This window comes from Lolium rigidum, chromosome 4 (assembly GCF_022539505.1).
Source record: "Lolium rigidum isolate FL_2022 chromosome 4, APGP_CSIRO_Lrig_0.1, whole genome shotgun sequence".
In the NCBI taxonomy this organism is placed as follows: Eukaryota; Viridiplantae; Streptophyta; class Magnoliopsida; order Poales; family Poaceae; genus Lolium; species Lolium rigidum.
This window is the reverse complement of record NC_061511.1, coordinates 244,954,727-244,975,071: the sequence shown is the minus strand read 5'-3', so window position 1 is coordinate 244,975,071 and position 20,345 is coordinate 244,954,727. Positions and strand designations below refer to the sequence as shown.

Below are 20,345 nucleotides of genomic sequence, written 5' to 3'. Positions count from 1 at the left end.
TTTAATAATAACTTTGAAGATCTGGGTTCTTTAGCAGAGAAGCACAAAGAAACCTTTAATCCGTTATTGAAAAAATTGAGGAGAGCCAAATTGGCTCTCAGGACATTTTTTTAAATCTTTCCGTTCATCTCTTTTTGTGTGTTAGCGTTCAAAACAATAGGACTTCGCTGCGCTAGAGTATCAAACTTCAAGGAAAATCATACTTAATAGTAGTATCTATGAACCGCAGCTTAACTGAACTCAAGGGAACTAATTTAATAAACAAATAAAAGTACCAGAAAGTGCAAAACGAAGTTAGCAGCACATGATTCCGCGTCGGCTCGTGAGCAACCTGAACGATTTGCCGATAGAGTTTAACGGGCCAAGCCCATGGCCGAAAAACTTCAGCAAAACGTATGCACGAAGCGCGCGCGCGCTAGGTAGGGGAGATCCGTACACGTTGCGCAGCCTGAATACTCTCGTCTATGGGTTGTGTACTATGGGCCAACTAAAGGTTGAGATACGTACGGAGAGGCATATCTGTGCGCTGGGCTGTCAGTTATTTGGCACCACGGGCCAAAATCATTACATGGAAAGATATTGGGTAAGAAACATTGCTGGGCCCTGGGCCAAGGCCCTCTGCTCTGCCCCTAATAGTATCTCTATTCTCTAGAGATGCTCTAACGGATGAACTGTTGTAGTGAAAAATTATTTCATCATTGAATTGGCCTATCACCTTTTACTGGTCTGCCCGGAAACGCTAGTTCGAACCATGTCTACAAACTTACAAAGCGGACGCCGTAATGCCAGCCTAGCTCAAATCTAAATATTATGCATGTATCTTTGATATCTTGACTAGCTGTTGTAGAGGCAAGTGTACTTTGTATCAACCTCTTAGTAGTACATCTTTTCTTCTGTACTGAAAAAATCCAAATATTATATGGATGTGGAATTAGCAACCAGCCGATGAGAGTTGGTAGCAGCTTAAGGGTTGAAAGAATGACGAGATGAATATTGTCAAATTGTGTATCGGAGACTGCTAGTAGCCAGCGGGGAACACATCCATTTGATTCAGGCTGAGTTTCATCCACGTTTCCCTCTAAAGCAGGGGTCACACATTTTGCAATCGCTCGAGAAATCTAGGCGCCATCATATTCATAGACAAGTGGAAAACCGGAAGACTGAATTCCCAATATAATCAACAGATGTAAAATCAAGAGCCGATCAGTTACAACAAACAGCGTATGTACCAGCGTAGAAAAAGTGAACAAGTAATTAACAGTATATACTCAAATATGAACACGAGAAGAAACTAAAGAAAGATCGCCCAATTGCAAATTGCGCACGAGTCGCTCGTCGTGCGCGGCCTCAGAAGAAGTAGCCGAAGACGAGGGCGGTCAAGGACGCCACGGCAACAGCCGGGGCAGCCACTGACGCGCCGGAGGTGGCCGGTGCGGGAGCTGGTGCTTGCGCAGTGGCCATGCCGACCAGCGACGAGGCCACGACGGCGGTGGCAGCGGCCACGGCGAGCATCCTGAGCTTCAAAGTCGCCGCCATTTGCTTGCTTGCTGCAACTAGCAAAGATTACTTTGGTGTTTGGAGAGAGCTGAAGATGTTGTCAAGCTTGTGATCTTGGGTGGAGGAGGAGAGATCATTTGGGGGGTTATATATACTAGAATTTGGAGGCAGATACTTCAGACTTGAGCGCCTCAACTCAACTTGGCTTGGAAACAAAGGTTTCTTGCTGTAAACCTTCTGGCCGGCCGGCCAACGCTGGGTGTCGTTGGCTGGTTCGGTTAGCTGCTTCGCTGGTTTTCGTTTGGGTTGGATTAAATTAGCAGCTTGGAAGAGATGTGGAGGTTGGTCAGTGCCTAGCTGTTGTGTTGGGTGTCCTCCAATTGTGCTGATTGCGTCGCATGTGTTTGGTTGTGTGATGAGCTGGGTTTTCGAGTTGGACAGCCTTTGGAATGCTTAAACTGTACACTGCAGATCGTTGAATAGTTACAACTCACAAATGCAACTTTTTTTACCATTATTGCTTTCACAATCTAACTTTACAGACAATACAATAGATTGAAGAGAATCAAACAAACACCAAAAATATCCAATATATTGAGAAGAATTAAACGAACACAAGCAGCACAGATCTTCGATAAAAAATAAATTTTACATCAAAGTTCCTTGTCACCATGTTTTTCCTCGCCCTTCAAGGCCTCCAGTGAAGAAACATCGATACACCGAACATAAGTAAGCTTCCCAACAAGTGCATGGTTGCGAAAGAAGAAAGGCGGTGTCCTAGGATTCATCCTAGCCGCCACCATCTGCCCCGTCTCCGCCTTCTTCAACTCTGTTTGCTACTCTAGCGGCGGGAGGTGGTGGGAACCTCGTACGCTCAGTGCATTAAGGTCCCTAAAGTTAAATATTTCTCAACCGGCAAGATCATTATGGTGGCTATGGTGGGGTTGTGGGGGACAAGAATAAGATATGCATGTCTCCTCGTCCACCTCGTCAGTGGATATCGCAATGGCGGTGCTGGGGAGGTAGGGAATCTTTGTGGTCGCTAATCCCATGGGTTCAATGGCGACGACTCAGTATGCATCTTTTAAATGCAGAGGCTAGGGGTATCATCCTCCATTTTGATAAAAATGGCAACGGCTTTGTCCTAGGATGATGGCCTTAGACGCTCCATGCACAAAAACTTTCCGGCTATCATCAACAATGCCATGTCGGTTCCGGTAGGGGAGTAGTGGCATCGACTCTTCGGCGGCTCGCTCTAGAGGCGGTGGTGGTTGTTAGATGGTCCAAGGACGTAGACATAATTTATATTATGTTTGGTGTGATTTGTAGTTCTTGTGAACTTCTATAATAGATCTGGTTCTTCTTGCAAAATATAAAAGAAATAAGGTTGTATCCCCCCCCCCCCCACACACACACACACACAATCAAATGTGAAGGTCTCGATCTTGATGACATCTGCAAGATTTGCCGGCCTAGCCAATAAGACGGGTGCCCTTTGAGGTTCTTGAGATCCCTACATCCACAACTAGAATCTTGGGTCAACTACCATTTGTTTAAAGACCGATGAAATAGCTAGGTCGGAGACAATCGAAACCATCAAGGGTTTGTTTCCCTTATGATCCTTTTTGTTGGCACACTTGTAATGTGCGGAGACGACCATCACCCCTCCCCTGCACCACCCCCACCCCTTCCTACTTATATCCTTCCAAAGATTAAGGTGGAGGAAACTTGTTGGCACCTTGGGGTTCTAAACATTAGTGTAACCTAAGGCCGACAAGAGTAGACTCATTGGCATTCGTGTTTATGGTTTTATTGTTGCCTTCTAGGTCGTCCAAAAAACAACCTTAAAGGTACTATGATGCCGCATGAGCGGCCCATCACACAAAAAGTTGAAACCATCTTTAGAATGCATTGTGAATTTGTGATTGAAAAAGACCCCTCAAAAGATAGGTTATCGATTTGTTTCTTGTCATATTGCCATACGCCTCGGACTCCACATGTCACATGTCAGCCATGAAGGCCACTCGTGGAGCAAGACAAGACATGTGGAGTTTATTATGGCTCCACGCATTGCGGAGGAGGTTGTTTGCGTTGATGATATAAACATGATGCGCGCTAGTCCAATATGACAGGAATTAACGCTTAGAAAAATATGACGGGGATTAGTATTGCATCAAACCTCATTTTATTTTGTTTTAAATATGAGTTAATTGTTGGCCCGTAGTACGCTAATCTAATCAATGAATCCTTAAGCCACAAAGCTTAACAGAGGAGAATCCTATTTGAAGCCTTAAGTGTTGTCTGTACAACACGTCGGCGCACTCCTGCATGGTGGACCGGTTGATAACCTTTGTTCTATTTTCGTTTTCTTATTTATTTTTTATGTTTCTCACTGTTGAACAAATCACATGTGTATTTCGGACCGCACGGGCATTATCTTGATCTTCATGAACTATTACTTTTGGATTGTACGCAAACTTTTTTTCCTCCTGCACAAGTTGCAGAGAATATATTTCTCGAAAACACAAATGTATATGAACAAATAAAACTTTTTTTCCTCCTCCACATGTCATCATCTAGCTCGATCCACTTGTGCCACATGGCGGGGTGGGGCCATCTCGTATATCTGGCGGGAGGAGAGCTTGTCGGTTGTGGACCTGGGAGCGGCGTGTCGTCCCTTCTTTCGGCACAGTTGACATAGGGACCTGGACCTGTTCAGATATTACCCGTGAGGGAGGTGCGCATCTGGCCATGACACAGACTGCATGTCCTCCCAGAAAGTGTGGGCCACCTCCATGATGACATTTGTGCGGTCCCGCCCGTGCGGCGGTGGTGGCGATGCTCAGTTGCAGCGTCTGGATGAGGATTTACAAGATAGTGCCCGTTGACATAGGCATCCCCAAATGGGTCTGCCGAATAAGGTACCTAGGGATGTAAACGGATCGGATCAGATCGGATATTGCTCTTATCATATCCTTTACCATATTTTTGTAACGGATTCGGATCGGAGCGGATAATGGTTGGATGCGGATTTGGATGCGGATTATATCGGATTACGGATATGGAGCGGATTCGGACCGAACTCGGATCGGAAACGGATTATTAAGAAAATATACACATAAAAAATAGAAGTATGCTTTTCTATGTAAAATATGCTTGTAATTATAGAATATAGCTAAATGTACACACTATTTCGTACAACAAAGCAATTTGCGTACTAATAGCATACATATTTTGACCGATAAACTAACTATATTGTCTAAATATTTAGGGTTGGGTTAATCTTCTCGGATTATCCTCTTTGTAGACCTCGGATAATCCGCAAAAAATGGCGGATAATCCGTATCCGTCGGATAGTACCAATAATACCATATCCGTCGGATATCCGCTTGATTACTATCCGCATCCGTATCCATATCCGGCGGATTTCTAAAAATTCATACCATATCCTCAAAAACGGATATGGATGCAGATTCGGAGCGGAAATTATCCGTACCATTTACATCCCTAAAGGTACCCGAGGATATTTGGAGGCCTACGACCCGAAGCTTTCAAGGCCCGGAAGCCCAATAACTGTTGATATGGAAGATAGATTAGGAATAAGGAGTCATGTAATTGTACGGGAAGGACTTCGATAGTCTCCCGGAGTTTGTAACTTGTATGACACGGAAAGCCTCGGCTCCACCTCCTATATAAAGGGGAGCCGAGGGTAAAAGAAAGGATCGAATCCATTGTCAACATAACCCTAGTTTTTCATAGTCGAGCACCTTTTTCGGCTGAATCTTCGAGATCTACTTGCCCTCTACTTTCTACGAAAACCCAAGTCTACAATATGTAGGCATTGACAAGTTAATCCCTTGTCAATTGGCATCATCCGTGGGGATTAGAGGCGACAATGAGGTGATCTCAATGGCATCGTGAACATCGTCGACATCAAGCAACATGATGGACGGAGGTAAACAGGCCAAACCTGATCTTGTCGATTTTGTTCCTCACCTCCCGCCCGTTTGCATGCATATGCCGATCTGGAGGAGTCGATGGAGATGACATTCGGGAGCTTCCACTTCCGCGTCGGGAAAGAAGGATCGCATTGCCTGACGGCACCGTTTTTTTGGGACCGTTAGCGGCCGATTCCGATTTCTCAAGACCATCATCATCAATCGAGTCAGGCGACAAGGAGGTTTCGCCACCAAGCTTCATCAAGCCCGCCATCGGCGGAGAACTCGCCGATCCGCTCGGCGGCATGTCTTTCGCTTGTCACCCGTGTACGCACGCGTGCCCCACTTGGCCTCCACGGGCTGCCAGCCAGTGGCAGACATACGACTCCACACCCAAATCTACCACCTCCCTCTTTACTTCAACACCACCGCATGTGCCACCCGTCGAGTTTGTCGATGTCGTATGCTTCGATCGGTGCTCGTCGAAGGTCGGGCATGTTGCTAGCGTTGTTGTGCATACTTGTCGCCGCCATTACAGGTCCACTTCTCCATCCGACGGCTCGGACCCACCCACCAGTTGCGTCGTCGCGACATGTTCGGCCATTTGTGCGACCGAAGTTGAGGTATAGATATTGACATATTGACCCTTATATGACCATTGTGTCATTTTGTACATAGATGGATAGTAGATCGATCGAGTTTTTCTACTAGAATGACATCGATACATCATCGGAGGATGACTATGATGGTGATACCAAACTAATGATGGTCGTGGCAACCCCCTCGTACATGAGGGCAACAAGAGGCAATTGCCATGAAATTAAGCTGGCAATATCCGTGTGTCTTCAAAGACTCCACCGTATCAATACACTCTTCCTCGAGCACATATTCGGGCGCCGCTTTCAACTGTCAAGAAAGTTGTTCCTGCATATTCTCGATGGCGTGAGGGACCACGGCTCGTACATTGAATGCAAGACCCATGTAGCCGGTAAAATCGGCTTCACTCCTTACTAAAAATGCCCTGCTGCTATTTTGCTGGTGAGTACACGTGCATGAGCGGGACCACATGTCTTGAATCGATGTATAAGTTATGCTGATGTAGTGACCAGCAATGTTTAACAGCGAGAGCCAAATGTTGCCGACGCTTCCTGGCTATTGTCGATCAACGAGTGAAGAAGAGTTTTGATGATGTTTGGAAGCAGTTTGCTTCCGTTATGTGATGTTTATTTGGTTGTAAACTATTTGAAGATTTTTTGGTTTTAAACCACATTACTGGTTTTCATTCAAATGTATGATTATGTGAAATGGAAAGGGGAAAAAAAAGATAACTAGCCAGCGCTACCAAATAGATCTGGCTGGTGCATTTGCCCCTCCCCAAACAGACCAGAAAATTCCGAGGTCTTTGGCCTATCCACGAGCGAAGCTATATACTGTACTATTAGAGCAAAGCAGAAATATTTGGATGCCGAACGTACGTGTTTGCGTTGAGCTGGTGGTAGTGTATTTTTTCGTGTCCGACCATGTCACTGTTGATGCGATACAGAGGCTTGAGCGTAATTATCGGAGAGCAGGGGCCACTGTCGCACTAGAAACAGAGGCAGCCACACAGGCCACAGGCCACACGAGATTCGGAGACAAGATTGTCTTTGCCTGATCTCATATCTGACCTCACATCGTGCGGTGCGGCTGCTGCTACCAGCCGCCTACACAGGGTGCGTGGGGAATCGAGCTTTTTCTCACGGAAAAAGACGTCCAGGTTCAACGTACCCACACGAACGAACCGGGGTCAATCCAGAGCCCCACCCGTCGCGCATCTTGGAGCCGAGCCGCCTCCTTGCGAATATACAAGCCCGGCGCTCGGCGGCCACGGGCGTGCGTCCCATGCGCCACCGACATGTGGGGCCGGCTTGGCAGGAGGCCCACCTGGCAGCCGATCGCGGTAGACGTGTGGCCGCCACAGTCGTCAGGTGTGATGCTCGCCGCAGCCGATCCCGTTTTTACCTCTTAACCTCACCAGCACGCACCTGGACCAAGTGCATGCACCCGGCAACTATCCGGCCCCACATGCCAGTTCAGCCGACCGTGTCGTTGGTCTGGTCTACGATAGACCCGGTGCACGCAAACGTATTCTCCCCTCGAATTTGTCAGTGGGCCAGGGCGGTCGTGGCCGCACCCATAAAGCCCCGCGGCCCGTCGTCACGCCCCCTCGACCCTGCGAAGCGCCCGCAGCCCGCAGCAACAAAAATCTCTATCGCTCGCTCTCACTCCGCACGCGCATCTCCCCAGACGCCAGGCTCCGACCGATTCCTGCCCCGGCCATGTCGGCGGTGGGCGGCGCCGAGTTCCACGGCTTCGGCGGCGCGGCGCAGCTGCCCAGGTCCCGGATGCTCGGGCGGCCCCTCAGGGTGGCGCCGCCCGGGGCGTCGCCGGCTGGCGGCGGCGGCAACGCATCGGCGGCCAGCATTCGCGCAGTCTCCGCGGTGAGTTCTGTGGTTGGTGGAATGGCTGTCGTTCCAGTTTAGGGTTCAGCCGTTTTCTGGGGCGAGATTTTCAGGTTTGGGCGTTTGGAATGGAATTAGTTTTTTAGGGACAGTTTATGGTACAGTGGGTTCCTGAAATTGATTCGATTAGATTTCCAAATAATATGTATCAGCATCGATGTTTTGGTTTGTTCTATCGTGGCTAAACACTGGTGTGAAAACAAACCAGTCCCCCTCGCCAGTGTTGATTTCAAAATTCCCATCACTCAGGCCAACACACAGACACTGCCTATGTCATTCAGTGGGCATAAATTCATTTTAAATTAGCCCATATAGGATTCTATGTCTTAGTCAGTTACCCCTGTGATGTTTGATTATATCGTCAGTTCCCATCAGCCCGTTCCAAACTATAAGATGTTCTACTACTAGTTTTTTTTTTCTGAATCGTATCTAGATGCATTTTCGGTGTGTCGGTTCGCTCTTTTCAGTCCGTATGCTGTCCGCATTGATATATTCAAAACATCTTATAATCCGGAACCGAGAGACTATATGATAGTTGCTCACTAGAAATGATTTTGTTCTGTTCTAAACCTTTTGCCGTTCGTGCAGCCTTTGAAGAAAGACGCCACAGTCAAGCGAAGCAAGGTTGAGATAATCAAGGAGAACAGCAACTTCCTCCGGTACCCTCTGAACGAGGAGCTGGTCTCGGACGCTCCGAACGTCAACGAGAACGCCGTGCAGCTCATCAAGTTCCACGGGAGCTACCAGCAGAGCGACCGCGAGGTCCGCGGGCAGAAGAACTACTCCTTCATGCTCCGCACCAAGAACCCTTCCGGGAAAGTCCCCAACCAGACCTACCTGGCCATGGACACGCTGGCCGACGAGTTCGGGATCGGGACGCTCCGTCTGACGACCAGGCAGACGTTCCAGCTGCACGGCGTTCTCAAGAAGAACCTCAAGACCGTCATCAGCACCGTGATCAAGAACATGGGGTCGACCTTGGGTGCCTGCGGGGATCTCAACAGGAACGTGCTTGCGCCTGCCGCGCCGTATGTGAGAAAGGATGTCCTGTTTGCGCAGGAGACGGCGGAGAACATTGCGGCGCTTCTTGCGCCGCAGTCGGGTGCTTACTATGACCTGTGGGTGGATGGGGAGAAGATTATGTCGGCGGAAGAACCTCCTGAGGTCACGGCTGCCCGGAATGACAACTCACATGGAACAAACTTCCCTGATTCCCCTGAACCTATCTACGGAACCCAGTACCTGCCCAGGAAGTTCAAGATTGCCGTCACAGTTGGTGGTGATAACTCGGTTGATATTCTGACCAATGACATCGGTGTTGTTGTTGTTTCGGATAGCGCGGGAGAGCCTGTTGGCTTTAACCTCTATGTAAGGGCCTCAGAAAATTCTGCTGCACATGCAATTCGTTATACCAAAGCCTATCTTTTAAATTTATCCCTCACGTTTGCCATCCCTATTTTTCAGGTTGGAGGTGGCATGGGAAGGACACACCGAGTGGAAACCACATTCCCTCGACTGGCTGATCCACTTGGTTATGTTCCTAAGGAGGATATATTATATGCTATAAAGGCAATAGTTGTCACACAGAGGGATAATGGAAGAAGAGATGACCGCAGGTACAGCAGATTGAAGTATCTCCTTGACCGTTGGGGAATTGACAAGTTTCGGGCAGAAGCTGAAAAATATTATGGAAAGAAGTTTGAAGAATTCCGTCCACAGCCAGAATGGCAATTCAACAGCTACCTTGGCTGGCAGGAACAGGTATAATTCCATGACAATGTATCTAAGACTAGCAATGACTTTTGAAAAGGGATTACTTATCTTGTTTAAGGAGAGCACGTAATTTTTTTTACTAAATAGTTTTCCATTTTCATCATTAAAAACAAACTTCCCTCGGTACTGCAATGTTGACATGACTTGCACATTTATATACGTTCTCGCTGTCATATACTGTACAAAGGAGTGTTCGGTTATTCCTGCCATATTTGTTAAATGCTAATTCATTCACAAGATCTATTTTCAATGCTTATTTCTGAAACTCTGGTTTTCATTTATTTTTCTCTTTGTTGTCTATTTCAGGGTGATGGTAAATTATTCTATGGAGTGCATGTTGACAATGGTCGTCTCGGCGGGCAAGTAAAGAAAACTCTGCGGGAGATTATTGAGAAGTACAACTTGGATGTTAGCATTACCCCAAACCAAAATCTTATCTTATGTGGGGTTGAACAGGCATGGAGAGAACCCATCACTGCAGCTCTTGCTCAAGCTGGTCTGTTGGTAAGATTTCTTTTCTCCATACCATACCACTGTCCTGTAATGTGGATTGTACACCTTTTTAGTTGATTTAGGTCCCTGTAAATTTTTTTATCTGGCAGTTCTCCTTGCTGTATCTTATTATTACTCACATTGAAAAAATAAAAATAAAAAATTGCGAAGTTTTTTCTGTATATATTGTCTGTTTAACAACGTACTTTTTTTCTGCCCACTAAAAGGTTGGTATTCATGTCTGTAGGAACCGAAGGATGTTGATCTCCTGAACATAACCTCCATGGCGTGTCCTGCCTTACCTCTGTGCCCTCTAGCACAAACAGAAGCTGAACGAGGGATCCTACCAATTCTTAAACGAATCAGAGCAGTTTTCGACAAGGTATTCATCTGTCATCCTGTCAAAAGTCAGCTTCGGACTTCAGAATATACTGTGCAAAGTTTTTACCTGTCTTGCCACTTGGGAATTGAGATAATGTTGCCTGCTTAATAGGTTGGCATCAAGGAAGAGGAGTCCGTAGTGGTGAGAATAACTGGCTGCCCTAATGGATGCGCCAGACCATACATGGCAGAGGTTGGTTTCGTTGGTGATGGCCCAAACAGTTACCAGGTAAAAAAAAACTATGTTGAAATATTTGTCATGTTTAGGCAAATTTGTTACTTTCTTTTTTTGTTTTTTCATGTGTGATTGTATATTTTACTTCATGTCGATTGAGCTTTTCCTTACTGTGACCGTAGATTTGGCTTGGAGGAACACCCAACCAGACCACCTTGGCAGAAACGTTTATGAATAAAGTGAAGCTTCAAGATATTGAGAAGGTTTTGGAACCACTGTTTTCCTATTGGCACAGCACACGTCAGGAAGGCGAATCTTTTGGGACCTTCACAAACCGAATGGTGAGTTTGTTCTCCAAATACTATGACAGTTAGTGATCTAGGAATGGAGCACATTTCAACTGCAGTGCACCTTTCTTCTGGTGCTGCTTGATAATTGGTAGAAAACAGCTATTGCCTCTGTTCTATAATGAAAGACGTTTTGGTAGGCCATTTAGCCTACCAATTAATGCAGAGGCTGGGGCTACCCCATTTCGAAAAAAATTAGCCTGCGAAAACTTCTTATATGTGCGAACGGAGGTTGATTGTTAAATTGCAACTTCTCATGAGGTAGCTCTCATCAATATGAGCACTGCATGAACGTGGATATAAATTCAGAGTTACTGTCTGACTGCACCTGAATGTTTAGTTTGATACTGGAAAATGCCATTCCAGAATCAGATGTGGTGACAATAGCTTCTAGGTGCTAGTGTGTGCTTGTTCCCCCCAAGGCCACAACAAACCAGAACACTTGCCGTAGTGCTTTTGTTACTCCGGAACTGGCTTTTACTGACTGTTTTACCTGTCTCTTGCATTTCAGGGTTTTGACCAACTGAAAGAGGTGGTCAACAAGTGGGCAGAGTCTGCAGCAGCCGCATAAGAGCTTTTTTTGTTGGACAAGTCCCAGCACGGTTTTTGCTGGGTAAATCTGGTCGTGGTCAAGGACTCTTGAGACATAAACAAGAGGAAAGAGGAAATCTGTCAATTCCGTTGACAGGCAGAGGATGAAGACTCGGGTCTGGACTTGCGATGGATGTTTTTTTTTTCGTGTGTGTTTGTATGGATAACTCGGTTGGATTTCTTTGTTTAACTTGAGAATAAATTCCTTGCAACAAAATAAACTTGAGAATAGATTTGTTGAAGTTGTCTTTTGCCCTTTGTGCTGGCTACCACATTGTTAAATTCTCTCAGGTAGCTGCCTTGTGGGCTTAAAGGGCTTTCCTGCTAGAATTCTTGGTGGGCTGCATGGAACACCAACCTGCTCTGTACTTTCTTTCTTGCGATCTTGCGTTAGGCGTCTCCAACCATCTCCAACGGGGCGAGATCTAAACGGATCAAAGGAGTCTGTTTGCGTCTAGTTGGATAAAAAATGCGCTTTAGCGGCTAGACGCAATGCAAACCCGGTCTAAATATGCGGCAAGCCCTCTGTCTCCTCCTTTAATGCAGGTTAGGCCATGTGCTGGTCAGTGGTGGCCACACAAAAGATATTTTTCTCTCTTCTCCTTAATTAAAGCATGGTAAGGCCCATGTAGTTACAAAAATGCGTTTCTACCGCCGAAGAAAGGCCCAGACGTATACGGACATGTGACCATTTGGAGATATCCTTAGAGCATGCTTATACTTCGTGGGTTTGCTTTAAGCATCTCAAACGGACCTGCCCATTTCGGACAACAAAGGCCTCTTTAATTCATAGGAAGGCCTCTTTGATTTGTAGGAATGCTGCATGAAGATATAGAAATGGGGTGGGGGGGGGGGGAATCTGCTGAAGAAGAAACATAGAAATAAGGGAAAAAACAAATCTTTGATTTAGGTTTTGAACAGAAGCAAAGAAATCCTACATTCCACTCAAACCTCTTTTTTAACGTTTCTATGCACCAAGAATGGTGGGGTAAAGGTCACAAATTGTATGATGATAGCCTAATTTTTCCATTAAATTTATTTTAACCATAATTTAATTATGAGTTTAATGATATTTGTGTTTTTCTATTCATAAGAATCAAACACTCAATTTCGTAAATTCCTGTGCTTTCACAATCTTATGTGTTTGCACATGTGCATTCCGTATTTGAAATCGTGCGAATCAAAGAGGTCCCAAATGTATGTGTTATAATTTGTTTGGGTTGGCCCGCTGACAAACATGTGACGTGTCCCTTTGACCGTTTGGGGCGGGGCAAACCTAGTGACCATTTTATACATTAAAATTATAATTTACATATAGCAAAAAAATGGAAAATACATAAATAAAAATAAATTAAAGCCTAGCTCGTAACTAGGGGTTGCGCTGGCCTATATTAGTCATCGTCAATCTTGATGTAGATAGGCGACAACAGGGCACCCAGGGCCAGTCATGGCCGATTTCGCTGCAACGCAGGAGGTGCAGTCGATGGTGTTGGAGGCGCTAGCACAAGATGGCAGGAGCATGTGACATCATCTCATACAACGACCACGCCACATCCACGAGGACGTACCAGCGGCGGTTGTGCTCGCGTTGGCGATGAGGCGACGCCGCGCGCACGAGCAAATGCACCGCGACCATGTTTCGACGAGCTTGCGGCTCTTCTTCCACGACCAGGGCTTGCCTATCGCACTGCTAGTTCGGGAAGCAAGGTCTAATAGAAGTGGCAATGGTTTTAGTTTTGGGAGAAGGACGTGTATGCGGCTGTGACATTAGTGTCGTCGTCGCATGAGTTCAAGTGGTCATAGCATTGATGTCGATGCAGAACTACAAGCGGCCAATATTGATGGTGGCGCAGAGACAAGCGCAAAGTATTGGCGAGTGGAAGGCGAGCAATTGGTCGCTGAGTCACGTTTTTCATGTCATCTTTTTATCGTGGATAAATAGATAGGCTCGATACATCTTATTTTGAGAGCGGGACTATTTTCAGGGTGAAAACCTAAGATTTTTGATCGAGCGACGATGGTGCTGGTGTTTCTTCTTAGAGGCATCGCTACTAGAGAGTCTGTATTTCAGATGTTGTCTTGGTGGTGGATGTACTGCTGTTGCTAGACCTGGGATACTGTGGCAGGACTTTTATTTCTTAGTTTTCTTTTCTCTTTTTAAACTTTGTGCATCTGCACTACTATTAAGATAGGCTCGATATATTCAGGCGGGAGCTTCCCTTGAGGAGAGGTGACGGGCAGATGAAGAAGAAGACCTGCTGACATCTACTGTAGAACATAACGGTTGCTGTATCCCAGATTCCGAGAAGCGGCCGACCAGTGTACCCGAAAGCTGCAACGTACTCCGCACTCGTGAAAAGTGGGAGCCTGAGGAGAGCTCCATGCATGGCCCATGCCACTGCTCGCATGTCGGCGTGCGAGCGTCTGCCTTTTGCCCAACGTCGAAGATCGAGGAACTGCGAAGGCTCAAAAGCTGGCCCCGTCCCGGTGGGCGGTGGCGGCAGAAAGCACAGCAGCCTCGCAGCACGCCGGCCGGCCTCGCATCGGGGCCGCTGCGCAGTGCGCACTGCGCACTCGCCGCACGGGCACGTCCCCTACCGTTTCCGGCCGTGAGATCCGCCGCGATCTCCCCGTACACCTTGAAAAGAACTCGTTCCTGGCCAAAGGGGGAATGCCATGCCATGCCAGCACAGGGCAGCCTTGTTAAAATAATCGGTGCAGGGACGGCCACGGGCGTGGCGACAACGGCGAGCGGCCGACAGGCGGCGTGCGCCGCTGGGCGCGGCGGTGGTGGGCGCGCACGTCAAACAGCGTGGAGCAGTAGGCGGTGGCGCGAAAAGGTGGCTAGCGGCGGCCCCCCATGAACATGAGCCTTGCCGGTCCCCGTTCCTGTCGCGCGCGTGCCGATGCCGTCCCTCCCGGTCCCGGCCACGGACACCATCGCGTCGCGGGTTCGAGCGTCGTGCGCGCGCCGGCGCGTGCGTGAGCGAAGAGCCGAAGACAGCAACGCGCGCCAAACACTTTCTGCCATGGATCCACTCCACGATGGATGCCTGTCGCCTACTTCCTCTGTTACAAAATAGATTAGCCGACGACAATCGACACAACTACCATGGATCTGGACCAACAGAGCAAGCACTACAGGCACAGCTCGATACAATTGCCCTTCCCTCGCACCGTTGGTGTGCCGCTGCAAATGCAATGCCGTTGAGCAGAGTTATTGAGCTGCATGCGCAAATGCGGAAGCGCCATTGAATGCCGAAGCGAACTCATCGTGATGGACCATCGAGGAAGAAGCGGCAATGGTCCATGGATAGGATCGCACACAAGTGGTAACTCCAGATCTGCAGAACCGAGTTAATGTACTAGGAAGGAAAGAGATATGCAGTTCATTACAGAGCTATGCATATGCAGTGATTACAGAGCTACAGTCTACAGATTACATCAACCATGGCAGCACAAACAAGCCAAGCCATCGGATTTCAACCAGACGGCGCGCGGCGCTAACATGTACAGGACGGACAAAATTACCGACGGGGTTGCCTAAATGTCACTCCTGAACCTGGTTACTCCTAACGGTAACAATGCAGTACTTACCTGCCGATTAGCTGGTGCTACAGGAAGATGAAGCATTCCATGGACACCAGGGGGTTCTCCAACGACTCCTTCCCCTCGCCGTCGCCGGCTCCGTCGACGCCATCGCCGCAGGAGGCAGCATCCTCCTGCTGCACCGGTGCCTGCGGTGTAGGTGGCGACGCGCAGTGCGTAGAGCCCTGTGACAGTGCCAGCGCCGGCGCTGGCTGGGTTGGCGCCTCCTGCGCACGCCTCGGCGTTGGATTCCGGCCGCACGGCCTCGCGGGCACAGGCGGCTTCCGCTGAGCGCAGGAGGCCGCGGCCTCGCGGCGCTGGTCCTGCGACGACCGCTTCGCCGCCGGCGACGGCGACCTCCGTCCAGGGTCGCGCCTCGGAGGCGGCGGCGAGGGAGACGCGCGCCCGCCAGGAACAGCGGCGGCGTTGCGGTCCCGCCTGGCGCGCCTGGGCTCGCCGGACGTGGCACCCTGCCTGTACCTGGGCGGCTTCGACGGCGACCTGTCGGGTCCCGTCGCCGTGGTCGCGGCCGACGACTCGGACGCCGCCTCCGACTTCTCCTCGAGGGAACGCGCAGGCCGCGCTGCCCTGCGGACCCTGTCGCCACCACCGTCCTTTGCCCTGGCAACGCCGTCCTTCGGGTTGGCCTTCTCCGCCGCCGGCGCCACTACGGCGCCAGCGACTCGCTTGGGCTTGGGCCGCGGCTTGACGCGGGGCGTCTCCGAGAGCACCTCCTTGACCTTCTCCTCCTCCGGCGGCGGCAGGTCGCGGGCCTCGACGACCTTCCTCCGGTGTTCTTCCCCGGCCGCGCCCGGCGGCTCGCTGAGCTTCTTGCTGGCGCAGCAGCCCATGCCTCCACTGTCCTCCTTGCTTCTCGCCGAGCTTACCTAGGCTGTCATTCCGCGCGAGCACGAGCTGGTTGGTGGTGGAGCAGGAAGAGACTGTAGGCTGGCCTCCTTGCTTCTTGCAGTTGGAATGGAAGAGACTGCCCTGGGGAGTGAGTGGCTTTGGGTTTCCCTCCGATGTGCTTTGATTTGTGCGAGCAGAGGAGCCGAGGACGAGCAGTGGTGGGAGACCGGGAGTCAAAAGGGCTGAGCTCCAATTAGCTCTGCCTTCTGATCTGATGTGTGAGCTTAAAATACTGATCAGGTCATGTGGAAGCCAGTACGTATTAGTGACCTGTTTGACAACGTGTAAAGGGTGCACTGCCAACTAGGGCCTCTCTGATTCGAAGGAGTTTTGTAGTGACTTTTGGAGGATCTACAAATCTTTGAAATTTTTGCTATGGTATTTGTTCGATTTGCAGGATTAAATCACACAAGATTTTTTCTAAGGAAATCATTTGCCCTACAACATTGCATAGCAAATTTAACATCCACTCCGACTTCATTTGTATTTTCTTTTTTGCTTTTCATGTGGTGAACCAAACAAACTTTGGTTTGGTATGATTGGAATAGACACGACATTGCAATCCCTCTGTTTTCCTATTTCTGGGTTTTTGGAAACTTGCAAATCAAACATGCCTACGGCTCCTTTGGTTTATAGAATTCTTTAGGGATTTGGATTCTATGAAAAATTTCCTGCATAAGTTGTTTGATTCATAGGAAAATATACCATATGATCTAATTATATAGGAATCTTGTAGTGTAAATATCACAGGAAAAAAATTAGGTCATACCTCAAGACAAATTTCTTTGCTACAATCAAACAAATTTCATCTTCACACAGGATTAAGCATGACATTCCAATCCTATGATTTCCTATTTCTATGCTTTTCCTATCCTAATGTTTCTAGGTCCTAGATAATTTTAGGGTTTTTGTTTCTTATAAGTAGTTAATATGTGTGTTGTTTGATGTTTGTCAGAATGTAATTCATAGAGAGATATTTTGGTGATTATTTTTAGCACTATATTGTATGTGAAAAATTTCACCCATGCATACAAACCTCTTGGAAGAGACTCTAGTTATTCATCTAAGCATTAAACATCTATTGAGAGGAATTCATGGGGTTTATGTAGTCTTGTAGAATTTAGGAATGCATGATGCCCACTTTAATCTACAATTTTCAAATTCTTAGTTTTTCAACCAAAGGCCTTAGCTTAAGTTGACCGTGAGTATCTTGTATTTTCTAAGAGGATCTAAAGAACCAATTAGAAGCAAAGGACATCATGGTCATTGACACGCGACTCTCTCCATAACTAAGCTAACCACAAGAAGTGGCACTAAACAAAGAGTATAGTGTACCACAAGTCCTTAAACTGCTTGATGGGTGCTAAGTTAGTCCCAAAACTATAAAAAGCACATGTGAATCCTAAAAGTTTGTTAAGCATGCCATCTGAGGTCATATCAACGCTGCATTAGCTTTCACTTACACGCATGACATATTGGCACTGCCATGCGGTTATATTTTTCAAAGAGCACCCCAAAAATCATGTCTCTGATTTTGTGGCACCTCTCCTTACATGTGTCATCTTTCCCACTTGTCTCTCTGCATATATCGGCTACCTCATCGATATCAACCCAAGGAATTAAAATGGGAACTCAAACTCCATGTAGGCCACCAATTTGAGAAACAAACAGGCCTAGTATGGGATGGGGTGGAGGCTTTAGATGCCCAAGTTGAGATTTCGCGGATTTCCTACTAAATCTATAGATGACCTTGTGAGCAAATCAAAAGCTTTTAACACTTGCATCTCGTCTTATTATGCATTACCACGTCATGAAAGATCAACATAACAACAAGGGGCACTCTTAAATTATAATTTCTACACCAAAAACATTCCACCATTTGTAGGCGTGTAAACAAAATAATGACTAGTTTGATGGAAGATGTTCATCATATTATAGGTCATACGATGTTCCAGGGACCATCCGTCAATAATCTTCAAATTGACTAATTATTCCTTAAATAAAACCATGCAAATGCTAGTTATAAAACCTGCGTTATTTTTGAGACATTTTTATTCCAACCATCTAGTCTAGGTACAAGTTTTTTTTGCGGGTCTAGGTACAAGTTATGCTTTCAGTGTACAAGGCCGCTTGTATTTGTGCATCAAAAGAGATGCATACGACTCTTTTGTAGATTTGTCCAATAAAGGTATGATAAAAACCAAAGTTTAAAATAGCCGGCTATAGCCCGGCTATAGCCGGCTATAGCTGGCCGGAGGGACCTGCCGCTACGGCTATGCCCTTCAAAGGCTAAGACGGGATAATCCGCTATTAGCCTCGAAAACCCGCTATTAGCCCCAAAAACAGGTAAAAAAATAGCCGCTAAGGCTATAATGTTGTAAATATAGTGGGAAAGAAAAGGAAAAAAGGAAAACTGGAAATTGTTGCTACTTATAATGTTGTAATATGTGGACCGAACTGTGTCTTATTCATAGCTTTTTATGTAACCGTGTTAATACGTTATGCCTAATGCCAATAAATTATCAAATTTGTGAATTGTTGATACAGATACATATAAATTTTGATTTTTTCCCATGAATTAGCAAAACCGCTAAATGGATGATTTAGCCGCTATAGCTTAGCTATAGCCTTTCATAGCTGCCAGAAATGCTGCCGCTATTTCCAATAGCCGGCTATTTTAAACTATGATAAAAACACACATCAAAATACCCAAATGCACCCCACGCAATACCTACACGCCCGATAGTGAAGATCATGTCAACATGGTCTTATTCCCTGAAAACAAAGAAAAACTCTCATCAGCTAGAAGTCGGGAACATTGCATACCCCAAAGACAGCCTCAAGCGAAATAGGAGCCTCATCCGGTCTAGTAGACTATTTAGCGAGCACCTCATGCGCATGCTACAAAAGCCATCACCTCCATCAACCGCTCGTCCATCTTCAGGACAAAGATTTGCATAGTCCTTCCGGGGCCTGCCATCGATGCCGCCAGATGACACCCCCACCCTGCGCGAGTCCATCACACCGCGAAAGTTACTGAGTTCCCGCTGCCCCACGCCACCGAGACTCGTTGTTCTCTACGCAGTAGATGCACACCACTCCACCACAGACCACCACCGTCAACAATTGATTCAAAAACGATGCCTCAAGAAGTAGTACGACGCAGAGTCCCCATGGTCCGATCTGGGATACTCAGATCTGGGGTTTCCTCTGAAACAACACGATTGAGTAAAACGTAGGCTGCAACCAGCGATGTCTTTATCAAGGTAACGACGCAACACACCGCCATCACCTGCTATGACTGTAGTGAGGGCTTGGTTTTCACCGACAGCCTTGCCTCCCCAGCTCATTGCAAACTGGTCGACCACCTCAGGTGAAGGAGGAGACCAACACCATCATGTCAGGAGCCGCTGCCCAGGACATCCTCATGCCGTGGAACGGTGGAAGTAGCCCAAGATTTCCACCGCGTGCAGCCGTCAGTGATGACGTAATGCAGCAGGCATGGCAAATTGGTCGGCCTGACCAGGCCCTACTAACTGTCCGCTGCCACCCACGCCCATCGTCAATCGCCGAAGGAGGCTCGCCGGGAACTGCTGGCCGCCGCTGCCCCACGCCACAATCCCTACAAAGGCATGTGCAGGCACCGTCGCCATGAGATCGGTGCCACCGCCGGGAGATTGAGGAAGCTCCGCCGCCATCGTGTCACCGAGGCATTGCCTAGGCGACGAAACCGGCGACAGCGGGGGAGGGATGAAGATAGGGGAGCCTAATTTCGACTATCCTTTTGACCAATAAACACGAGATCATCAACATCGAAAAACAGCAGTTTAAGATGCAATTATCGATCAAGTTGTTTTTGATCCAAATCCAAGGCAAAACCCGATGCAAATAGCGTGAGGGTAGCCGCGTAGGAAAAGAAAGATAACCTGCGATCCCAGTTTGCTCGCGACCGAAAGGGACACCACACCAAAAGGTCACCAACACAGCACCGCACCGTACGGCCAGGTTGGCGTCTCCCATTCCCGGGCCCACCTGTCATGGACTACCTCACGCGTAGCAACCGCGTTTCCCTTTCCCCGTACCAGTAGAAAGCAACGCAAGTCGAGACGCGCAGCGAGCGAAGCACCACCGCTTGGTCGCCACCACGTCCCGC

General features: G+C 47.8%; 2 protein-coding genes across 2 annotated transcripts; one reads left to right on the top strand and one right to left on the bottom strand.

The window, feature by feature from the left end:
* The first annotated feature begins 7,738 nt into the window (after window positions 1-7,738).
* Window positions 7,739-11,947, top strand: LOC124707430 (sulfite reductase [ferredoxin], chloroplastic-like). The gene is made up of 8 exons (XM_047239085.1): window positions 7,739-7,915; window positions 8,525-9,304; window positions 9,401-9,697; window positions 10,016-10,213; window positions 10,449-10,583; window positions 10,695-10,811; window positions 10,940-11,098; window positions 11,616-11,947. The coding sequence occupies exons 1-8, from the start codon at window positions 7,754-7,756 to the stop codon at window positions 11,673-11,675; spliced, it is 1,908 nt and encodes a 635-aa protein (XP_047095041.1). The 5' UTR covers window positions 7,739-7,753; the 3' UTR covers window positions 11,676-11,947.
* A 3,362-nt stretch (window positions 11,948-15,309) lies between these two features.
* On the bottom strand, window positions 15,310-16,134 carry LOC124648524 (serine/arginine repetitive matrix protein 1-like). The gene has a single exon (XM_047188272.1). The coding sequence runs from the start codon at window positions 16,132-16,134 to the stop codon at window positions 15,310-15,312; it is 825 nt and encodes a 274-aa protein (XP_047044228.1).
* Window positions 16,135-20,345: the final 4,211 nt, after the last annotated feature.

Coding starts and splice junctions, on each gene's coding strand:
- LOC124707430 (XM_047239085.1), top strand. CDS start 7,754: ATGTCGGCGGTGGGCGGCGCCGAGTTCCACGGCTTCGGCGGCGCGGCG. Junction 10,214..10,448: donor TTGCTCAAGCTGGTCTGTTG/GTAAGATTTCTT, acceptor TCATGTCTGTAG/GAACCGAAGGATGTTGATCT. Junction 10,584..10,694: donor TCAGAGCAGTTTTCGACAAG/GTATTCATCTGT, acceptor CCTGCTTAATAG/GTTGGCATCAAGGAAGAGGA.
- LOC124648524 (XM_047188272.1), bottom strand. CDS start 16,134: ATGGGCTGCTGCGCCAGCAAGAAGCTCAGCGAGCCGCCGGGCGCGGCC.